The sequence below is a fragment of the Bombus pascuorum genome, chromosome 13 (assembly GCF_905332965.1).
Source record: "Bombus pascuorum chromosome 13, iyBomPasc1.1, whole genome shotgun sequence".
In the NCBI taxonomy this organism is placed as follows: domain Eukaryota; kingdom Metazoa; phylum Arthropoda; class Insecta; order Hymenoptera; family Apidae; genus Bombus; species Bombus pascuorum.
The window spans coordinates 12,194,241-12,204,659 of record NC_083500.1 but is presented as its reverse complement, the minus strand read 5'-3'; the positions used below and the strand labels follow the sequence as shown (position 1 = coordinate 12,204,659).

Here is a 10,419-nt window from a genome sequence, read left to right as displayed (position 1 = left end):
AACGAGCCGTACATCTTGGGCCCGAGGAATCGTTCGATGTTTCAGCCGCGACCGGTACTCTGTATTTTCGTTGGTACTACGAAATCGAGTCACGTAGCCTTTTCGAGGATCCTGCCGTTGCGTTGGAACGTTGCTTTTTATTTTGCAAGCGCGAACTCGTCGTCTCGCCGTAGGCGTACAGGTCCACGAACAGAGACGCGACGTTGGGCCTTACATGGATCCGGTGTGAGTCACTGCCCAAAGTGGACTATGTAAATGCGTTCAGCCAGTACGAAGAAACTGGTCGCCTGTTTATCGCGCTAAATCTTCCCTTGGAAATCTTCCAGCGCTTCTTTTTTTTCTTTTACATCTATTTATAACTGGCTCTCGCTGCCATGGATATGAACCACGAACCGGAATAAGTAATTGGAAATCGATACGTTGAACGAAGCTGGTCCGCCTGCAAAAATATCCATGATTTATAGAAGGGTGGCCGTTGATCGATAATTAATTATCGCATTAGCGGTGGAAGCGGCGACTGTCGGGTCAACGAAACCGAGGCTCGCCGCGTCTCGTTCGACCGGGAGTATGAGACGCGCATAAATTTATTCAGGCAAAACAGCCTTGGGGCCTTATGGCCGAGCCGAGGCCAGACAAACGGATGTCTGCCTCTGATAGACACTGGCGTCGTTCGTGCCCGTTCGTGCACGATCGTGCACTCTCGTGTACGGTACCTGGACGAGCCACGCCATACTCCAGGCCTCGAGGTGAAAGTGTCCAAGGATTTCGTAACGAGCAACCGATTGCGATTACGCTCGCTACGAGAAATCGTTTGGCTCGGTAACGACCGCCACGGCTCCATGCTAATTGGGCCCCATCCTCGGGGACTGCCTCGAAAAACATTCGATAATTAAAGCGATCGCACGAAAGTCTGCGACATTTCCGGTAACGTGTTATCAAGGATCCATTCCTACCTTGCGCTAACAGCGCAAACAACAAGATCAGCGACAAGACGGAGAGATAACGAAAGAAAGGAGGGGGAGAAAGATTCGGTTCCGTCTTGTCCTACTCGGATCTCATCCTTCCTCGCGTAATCCAATTTATCCGTTTCTAGTTGTCGCAGATCATTATTCCGTACCGAAGAAATTACTTAGCGTTCTAAGGAGCGAAAAGTAAAATCTCTTGATATTTCAACGAAGAGTCGTTCTTTTTTTCGTGTTTCAGAAATTCTCCGTGGATAAGCTATCTCGTTTACGTCGTACGTTTAATCCTTTTATCGTTCTGCTCTTTCAAAGAATCGGGCTAAATCTTAGGATACCATTAAAACACTCTTTACCGTGTTACACGGTCGGTTTTTAAGCAAACCGTTTCGTCGCTTTGGGAAAATGCAAGGATACGATCTTCGCTCGGAGAACGGAGCAGGATGAACACGGTTCTTCCTCGAAGCGTTTGCTCGGAACCAAAATTTAAGCATTACGTTGTACCTCAAATATTTGAGAGGAAATACCTTTGCATTTTTTCTTTCTTTTTTTTCTTTTTCTCTTTTTTCTTTTTCTTTTTTTTTTTTTTTTGCCACAAGAATCCACTTTTTTCTTGTCTAAGAGCGGATGCTCGAAAAAGTAAATTATCTTTTTTCTTTGCGTAGAGGCGATAACGATCGTGCGCGTTGCGCGTTTACCGATCCAAAGTCCCGTTAATCGTCAACGAAACAGGATGGTCACGTCCCTCCTTGTTACGTATCTGGCGAATTCTGCGACATCGCGAGGAAGACCACCGAACAAGGCCGAATAATGGCCGATCGAGCGAACGATAGGAAGGAGGAGCAGAGCGAAACGTGTCGCGTGGATGATCGTGATCGACGCTGACGCTATTAATCTTCCTGGCGGATCGTTTTGCGGAAGCGACAACTTCCACGGGACTTCGGCCTCATTAGAAAGGCCCCGAGCCGTTCCTCTTCCTCCGGGATAACCGTGGATGCTAATTATAACACGCGGAATAATGAAATCATCTTACTACGCGCGGCTCGCGAGCCCGCTGACTTCCTTGAGAACTTTTTCAAGCGGGCCTGCGAGAGAAACGCCTTTATTAACGACGGGACAACGCTCCGCGAGGAATTAGGTTCGTGGGATTAGACGACCAAAGTTATTAAGACAAATTGTCCGCTAATCGTCCACAACTCTCAACCACCTAACGATCTCCAATTACCTGCTCGCCACTCTTTTTATCCTTCGTCTCGATCGTCTCCTATCGTCCCCGATAGCGACCGATCGATCTAGGTTTAGTCCTTGCCGACAAATCGCCTGCGCCTCTCCCGAGCATGTGATATTTCTTCGTCCAGAGCGAACAACGAGAATCGTAGTACCAATCAGCGACTATATTTTACAAAAATAAATACACGACGGTCAACGTCTTCGCGATGCGTACTGGTAAAACACAACCTATGTACAGCCACGATCCACGCCGGAACATTGATTTACGATCGTATCGTTATTTACACGGTTAGTCGTGGGAGCAGCGAGAGAATCGCGCGAAACATCTAGCACGATGTCGCGACGCTCTTTTCTTCTGCCATCACGCTAGAGTAGCGAAGGACACGGCGATTAGAATCAGGAACGCGTTCACTGTGAACCTCGACGTTGAAGAGTCGAGCCCGTGCTGCGCCAATATCCTACACTGAGAGCTTCGAAAATGTTTCACGTTCCCCTCCGAGTCTCTCGCCAGCACGCACAGCTCGTACTTTGTCCCGGAATCCTGTAACTCTGGAATTTTAAAGGACCTCTCGCTGTAGACCAGATCTTTCTCGATCGCCGACTTGCTGCTTCCAGATTCGCGAACCACCACGTAAAAGTCGCCGATGTCTTCTCGCGACGTCACGTACCACGTCGCCTTCCAACTCTTGTCCTCCTCGTTGCTACAAAATAATCACAGCTACGTGAAGGAAGCGCCAACGCTTCGATCTATGCGAATCCAAGATCGATCGTTCTTTTCTGGAATACGTACTACTCGAGATTTCGATACTTTACGTCCGGAGTGATGTCGAACTCGGGATACTCTTTCACTTCCCTCTGACCGCATGCCATCAGATCTTCCGTCACCTCGGTCAGCAGTTTGTTGGCAAGGAAGCGCGGACTTTCACAGCTAACGTTCGACCATTCCTTCGGTATTTCGGTATGAACGTTCAGCCATCGTTTCAAGGGCCTCACGTAACAGTCGCAGTGCAACGGATTTCCTGAATAGCAATTCGAAATAATATATATATATAACAATTTCCTAACGACGTTAGCGATTATTAAAAATAATGATGGGTAGAATCGTATTTAACATTTTGCTCTCTCTCTCTCTCTCTCACTCTATGTGTGTTGAGAGATATCAGTATACTTACCAGTATACTGAAGCTTGGTGCTATTTTCTATGATTTTCATGAACATATCGTTGAACACTCCGATCGAGTTGGATTTCACGTCGAGAATCTTCAATTTTGGCAACGGAAGGATCTTGTTCAAGGGTACGTGAGTCAGACGGTTGTGACTCAGGTACAGATTAGTCAAATTCTTCGGAGGATCAAAGATATCCGGTTCTGAGAGGTCGTTGATCTCGTTGTAGGAGAGGTCCAGCGTTCGTATCGCTGTCAAATTCCCAATCACGTCTAGGATATTCGAGAAGAACGAAAAGATGTTAAATTAAAAGTAATAGCTCGATCATTTCGTATCCCAATTTTTTGAATTTTTTCTTATTTTTTTTCTGTTAAACTATTGTTGGCTTATCACGAAAATGAATTCGCGGACCCTTCTGTATACTCACATCTTCGAATCTCGTTGATGTTATTATGACTGATATTCAAGTACTGCAACTTTTTCGTTCCTACAGTGAGTTCGTGCGTCAGCACAGGCATGGTGTTGTACGAAAGATCGACTTCCTTCAACCGATAAGGGATCCAAGGATCGTTGGGAAACGTTTTCTTCGTTATAAAAGATATCCTATTGTGACTGAGATTGAGCCTCTCCAGAGATAAACAATCGTCCAGAAGCCCGTGAGTTTTGTTATCCAGTCTTTCCAGCTTGTTGTGAGAAAGGTCCAAAGACCTCAAAGAGACGAGACTCTGAAACGCTCCGTTGGGGATGTGGGTAAGTTTATTGTTCGTCAAATTCAGCGTCAACAACTGCAACAGTCCCTCGAAAGCTCGAGTGCTCACGTTCGATATCCGATTGTTCGCTAGATTCAGTTCGAACACTATTGGAAGACGTCCGAACGCGGACTTTCCTAATCCGGTTAGCTGGTTGTGCTGAAATTATCGTCGGCGTTGAGTTAAATCACCTTGCTCGTCAAGTTGGAACGTGATATTAACTTAACTCATGATAGCATATAAAAGATCGTTGAACCTGCATATAAAGATACTGCAAGCTAGTTAGGGTGCTTAGTGCCTCCCACGGTGGCCTCGTCATGTTGTTCGACCGCAGGTTCAAAGTCCTCAAGGTAAGCAGGTTTTCGAAGCTGCCATGTTTCAGGTTATCGCCCAATCGATTCCCCGAAAGATCCAGCGAGAGAAGAGCGTTCATCGTGGGCCATACGTCCATCGTTGGAATTTCCTCCAGCCAATTTTCGGAAAAATCTAGGCTACCGAGAGAAATAGGCAACTGGAAGATCTTGGTCAAACGATTATTCCTGACGGACAGGCTCCTGCAAGTTAACACGACTTTTTATTCAATGCTCTATGGTCATCCTCGTTTTTGGATAGTTTAAGCGAATTCGAACGATCTTCTTATTTAATCGTTCGTTTGTAAAATCACCGATTACCTGCAGCTTGGTAATCTGGTTAAACTGCCACGAGCGATATCGTTCAATTGATTGTAACTCATGTCCAACTCCAAGAGCGTTGGCAGAGGACCGAACGTGGACGGTTTTATCTTCTCCAGAGAATTGTACGATAGATTTAAGAAACGAAGACTGAAGAGAGTCTGAAATACGGCGTTGTGGATTTCGGACAAGTTGTTATGGGACAGATCGATCGTATGCAGCTCGTATAGCTTGGGAAACGTCTGACGAGGCACCGAATGGATCAAATTGTGCGACACGTTGAGAACTTTCAGCCCGGTCATGTTGTGCAGCGGCACCTGCAATTATTAATGATCGTTTCGCTGCGGATTTCTTAGGGTTTCGATTCTCGAATTATTCGCCTCCGAAAGAGACCTGGTTGACCGCGGTGAATCGATTGTAGCTCAATCGCAGTTCCGTCGCGTAAGTTGCACTGTCGAACGAGTATCTGGAAATATTTTCGAGCTTGTTGTGACTTAGATCCAGGACCGTGATGTTGACGCAGTTTTCGAAGGCGCCTGGTTCTATATTTGAAATCTCGTTGCGAGATAAATTGATCTTCGCCAAGTAAAGATCTTTGAAGGACAGCTTTTCTACCACTGTCACAAAGTTCTCGGACACGTCCAACAGCTGCAACGAAAAACAAATTGAACATCTTTCGTCCGCGTCTGCTTTACACGATAAATTGTTCGGATTGTCCTCGAAACCTCGATCAATAGTATTTCTCAATTAGGATATCTACGATACTCGTACCTCTGCGAACTGTAGCTGATTAAACATCTGGAAGTCGATCTTTTTGATAAAATTCCTAGCCAGATCGATGGTGCCTATCCTGGTAACAGGGCCAAAGGTACCTCTTCCAACGTCGTTTATCTGATTGTCGCTCAAGTACAATCTTATCAAGAAGCGCATGCCACGGAAGGTATTCGAGTCGAGTTTTCTGATTTTATTGTGGCTCAGATTGAGCACCTTCAGCAGCGAGTTTCTCGCGAATGTTCCCCTATAGACAAAGATATTCGTCGATTGATCGACGCGTTTTCGTCGTTTGTTCATATCTGTTTCACATAGGGAACAAACAAAGTGCCGTTAGCGTAGCACGGAAAGCATTGACAAACGGTTTACCTCTTTAGATCTGAAATGGCATTGTGAGACAAATTGCACCAGCCCATCTTCGTTAAGTCGGCCAAATGAGATCCATCGAGCTTGTTAATCTGATTGTGGGACAGATCTAGATATTCCGTGTCCCTCAAACCCTTGAATTGATTCCTCTTCAGCTCCTTAATCTCGTTGTCGTGAAGATCTAATTTCTTCAGTTTCTTCAGAGGAGTCAACGCTTCCACGGGCAAAGAAGTCAGAGTGCCTGCAACAGTAAAATAACTGTAGGAAACCGGAGATACGCAATTCGTACGATACGATTTGCTCGCGCGCAAAATGGTACAGTACCGTTGCTGATCTCCAATTTTTCGATTTTAGCAGCCGCGATGCTGTCAGCGAAGCTGTCCACCGGTAGAGTGGAGATTCGATGGCCAACGATACTCAGTATACTCAGATTCCCTAAAATTTGCAACGCCTGACGCGGGAATTTCTCTAGAGTGCTGTTTATCACGTAGAGTTCTTGCAGAGTTCTGTTCACGCCGAGAAAGCTATGTTCTTCTATCAGTCTCAACGGAGTGTCGATGAACCTTAACACTCGAACGTCCAGAGGGTAGAGAGCGGGCCCGTAAAAACGTCCTTTGATCGTAACATAACGAAAGCGATTTGCAAGGTAGCTCGAGAATCTTGTTCCACGTATTTACGAAGCGTAAACGCGTTTCTCCGAGAAACAGCAAGCTAGCTTACCTATGTTGCATTTGTAGAGAACAAGTTCCTCGATCGGTGTGCCCTCGTTGCCCAAATTGGAGAAGGCCAAGCTCAAACTTGCCAAATTGGTGTTCTCGCAACGAACATAAAGGCCTCTGTCACTGCCACGAACGCACACGCAAGGATAGACGTACTTTGGTTCTTTGGGACATCTGAACCGTGGTCCGGGTGGAACGTAGCCGCCCATGATGGCAGGGGGCACGATCAAAACCCATAATAACGGGAAAAGTATCATCTGCGGAACGAAACAATGGAGCATTACCAATTAATCTTTCGTTCTTGCTGGTTGCCAACGAGAACGCCAATTCTGCCGATAAGAATTCTAACGGGAGCAAGTGCTCCAAGTCGTAGAACTTTTATTAGTCACGGCACTCGTGTTGTAATCGCGCTGTTTGGCGTGAAACGTGAGAAAGTTTTTCCCAGTGGTCGGTCGATCCTGCGTTAGATTCGCGCCTCGATAACGCTCTTATAGATACCATAAACCACGAGCCAATTAAACTTTTCCCTCGATTCGGAACGCGACCTTCCGATCCACCGTCTCGCCTTTCCATTTTCCTGCTTCTTTCAAAATCCGTGACGCATCCTTTCTAGAAACTTCCTCGTGGACTATTGTTTTCTTGCGTTGGAACCGCACCTAATCAAACGAGCAAGTCGCCGTGACAATGGTCTTTGTAGAACCGGTTAATTCCCGTTTGACGAACCAATTACGCGCATCGTCTCTCGCGACGTCGACTCAGCCATATCGCGAGCCTAGTTTTCAACCGCTAGAACGCATTGTCGTCCGAACAACGTAAAAAACGCGATAACGCGTTTACATTACGAGACTGTCGTACGAGCGTCTCGTAGACGAATCGCAGAAAGATAGACCTTCGGGTGTCTAAATAAGCGCAAATCACGGCGAGGCGCGACTAATTTGTTTGCGGATCGGCGATCACCCGGAGGAGCCAGTAGAAACAAAGAAGTCGTAAAGAGACGAATGACCTCGTTGCTGCTACTTCCTTGGTATACGGTCTTTGCGAGGAATCGCGTGCAACCACTGTTACCCGCGTATCGGTTTAGACGGAGTTTCTGCCTGACAATTCCGTCCACGAAGTTGCCGCGATCAAAGATAAACGAAATCTGTTCGCTGCGGGTAATCGCGTTAATTAAATTTCTACGAGTTCCTGCAGCTGCATGCCGTGATTTCGTCTTGTCGTACGATCGAAAGTCGCTATGCAAATCTGAGAAGAGCGCGATAGATTATTATTGGCAAGGGAAGTGGGTGATCGCCGCTGCATTCTCTGGCTGAAAGTGAAATGCCGCTCCCCGATGCGCGAATGCAAATTCTACTTTCGTTCGAATAGGTAAAGATCGACGTGAAAAAAAGTTATTCGTCCTTTTCGCCGATGAATTCTTTCAAGTAGCTTTTACGTGCTTCCAGAGTATTTAATTCCTCGCCTATGTTTCCTTTACGTGAATTTCGTAACGGCCGCGATCAAGAACGATGAATCCACGATTCGGTGAACGGGACAAATAAGATTCGATTCATCGGTAAATTTTTCCCCGTTTCTTTCTGGTATCCGGTTGGAAGTGGCATCTGTTGGAGCGCCTGGTCGCTTGGAGAGACGGAACGACAGAAATTCAGGATAAAAAGGCTAGAACGTTTCCGATCAACCCAATGATCGAGATGTTTACGGCGCGACAAGTACTTGGGAAGATGTAACTGTTCGATCTAGAAATTAGGCCTTTGATTAACCGTTAGACGGTGCGCAGGAGTTTGCCGTAAAGAGGATTCGCGAGAGGAAAGCGTGGGCTAGTAAAACGAGTATTCTTTATTTCGATCGATGCGTTAACGATGGCCTCGACCACGGACGTTTAAGGGGGTCAACGAGAAACGGGAGAATTCCGCGGTGTAATAAAAGATTGTATCAGCCAACAGCCTAAAATTGTACAACTGACTTTATAGAGCTGATTTTACAGCCTAACGTTTAAAAAGGATGAACGCTCGCGAGGCCCACTGACCTGAGAAACGAGCAAGCGTGCTTTATTACGGTTCCAGTAATCTAGTAATTCAGCGAGCGAGGAGGTAAAGAGAAAAGCGGTGATCTAGTTTCGCCGCACGTTTATGCAACGATCGGAACATAATACGAGCCTTCCACGACCGAGCCGGTCGTAAATACGACGCGTAATATGGAAACGTGCTTTCTGTAAAGCGCCAGGCATCTTTTCCACGAGATTATGCAATTCGACGTTGCCGTCAAATGTACCGATAAATACGTTGTATAATAGGAAGTACAGAATTTTAGCGAAGCGATACAGGTTAGACGCGCGGCATATCGAAAACACTGTTGGTCCTTTCACTTCTCGCGCGAAGCGACCTTAGCGGTGCAACGACAGGCAATGAACCGAATCATTTTGACTTGGAGTTGGCGCTAAAAAAATTTCCTGCACCGGTTCTAATGACGTAATTTCGCGTTTGACACCTGATATTTCACGTTGCCCTTCTATCGATGTGAAATCGGTGAAATCCAAGAACGATGTCGAAAGTAAAACGTGAAAGAATGGGGCTCGAACCACGCTTCTACGTATCGTATTAATTCGAGGAGGCGTAAACAAGTAGCTGCGCGAATAATCGAGAAGAGATCTAAGCTCGTGAGAAGAAACGTTTCAGTTCCTCCGTCTCGGAAGGAATAATTCATGCGCGAAGAAAATACAAAAACCACGCTCTACTTTCTGCGCCCAATTAACGTTGTTACGACAGCGTGGCAAGGGAAAACTCGAAATCTCTAGAATAATTTTTAGAATTGTCCGTGTCTCTTTCCCACTCGTTCCTCCTTCTCGCGTTCCTCGTTTTTGCAACAGGCAAGAGGGCGGCGAAAAATGACGTCACACGGAACTTTTCGTTTTTTCCTTTCCGCATCGACTACTTTCAAGGGTATTTTCGTTGAACCAGCTGTCCTTGCAAAGCGAGACTTACCGTAGGATAGCGTTAGAAAAAATCCCATCTCTTTCGAAACTCGATAGGTTTGCGATAGAAGCTGTGAATGCCCGGGAACGGTAGCTGATATCGGGAGAACCACTCGTTGACATCGGAGTTTTATCGTCGAAGGGAAATGTATAATTACGGAAAAGGTGCAATCACTGGCGTAATAACCGGTAACCCGTATCTCTATTCACGCGTTGAACTCGCCGCAGTTGGCAGATGACGTACAAGCGCACGTGGAACCGCGCTATCAAATACCAGCGCGTGTTTCTTTCATTTCGTAAGGAGAGTTTCGATTGAAACGTTAATTACTCGTATAATCTTGGGAAATCGTGTTCGTATCCAAGATAATGTACCTTGTATTGCGGTTCGCGTACGGACAGCACGTTCTGAAAGCACGATGACAGTCGTCGTCTTCGAGTCACATATTCGTCGCTCGACCAGTTTACCATTCGATCCGTTTCACGCGCGCGAAATCAGTACGCAAAGGAGACGAAGAAAATCACGTTAACGTTTCACCACGTTTCTGTCTTCCAGACATTCTGCGAGTAGTTGCTGGATGAGGCTGCCGTGAAAACTGAGCCGCGGCTCGAAGCTAAAGAGAAAGGCGGCTCGAGAAGCGAGGCCTCCCTCGTAGGCAGTTGATACGCGCTGTCCTTTCGTGGACACGCGGCTCTCTGACTCTCTAAACCCAGAACATTTCCACGAGACAAGGACGCTAAGGTTGCGCTTCATTGGTTCGTTGCCTCTCAGGGCCGTATCGAACCCCGTTTCTCGATATGCGTCTTCCATATTCTCTCTTCTTA

The 10,419-nt window shown here is 46.5% G+C and overlaps 2 protein-coding genes across 2 annotated transcripts in view; one reads left to right on the top strand and one right to left on the bottom strand.

The window, feature by feature from the left end:
* LOC132913214 (uncharacterized protein DDB_G0283697) overlaps positions 1–10,419 on the top strand; it is a 320,416-nt gene that overhangs the window by 249,904 nt on the left and 60,093 nt on the right. The window lies entirely within an intron of this gene.
* LOC132913245 (insulin-like growth factor-binding protein complex acid labile subunit) lies at positions 2,262–10,319 on the bottom strand. Its single transcript, XM_060971416.1, has 12 exons — positions 9,970–10,319; positions 6,631–6,886; positions 6,235–6,522; positions 5,914–6,151; positions 5,545–5,791; positions 5,167–5,421; positions 4,774–5,090; positions 4,359–4,656; positions 3,781–4,261; positions 3,362–3,625; positions 2,980–3,208; positions 2,262–2,890 (listed from the first exon to the last, which is right to left on the bottom strand). Exons 1-12 carry the CDS (start codon positions 10,063–10,065, stop codon positions 2,551–2,553), a joined length of 3,309 nt encoding a protein of 1,102 aa, XP_060827399.1. The 5' UTR covers positions 10,066–10,319; the 3' UTR covers positions 2,262–2,550.

Coding starts and splice junctions, on each gene's coding strand:
- LOC132913245 (XM_060971416.1), bottom strand. CDS start 10,065: ATGGTAAACTGGTCGAGCGACGAATATGTGACTCGAAGACGACGACTG. Junction 5,422..5,544: donor ATCAGCTACAGTTCGCAGAG/GTACGAGTATCG, acceptor TTTTCGTTGCAG/CTGTTGGACGTGTCCGAGAA. Junction 2,891..2,979: donor AAGTATCGAAATCTCGAGTA/GTACGTATTCCA, acceptor ATTATTTTGTAG/CAACGAGGAGGACAAGAGTT.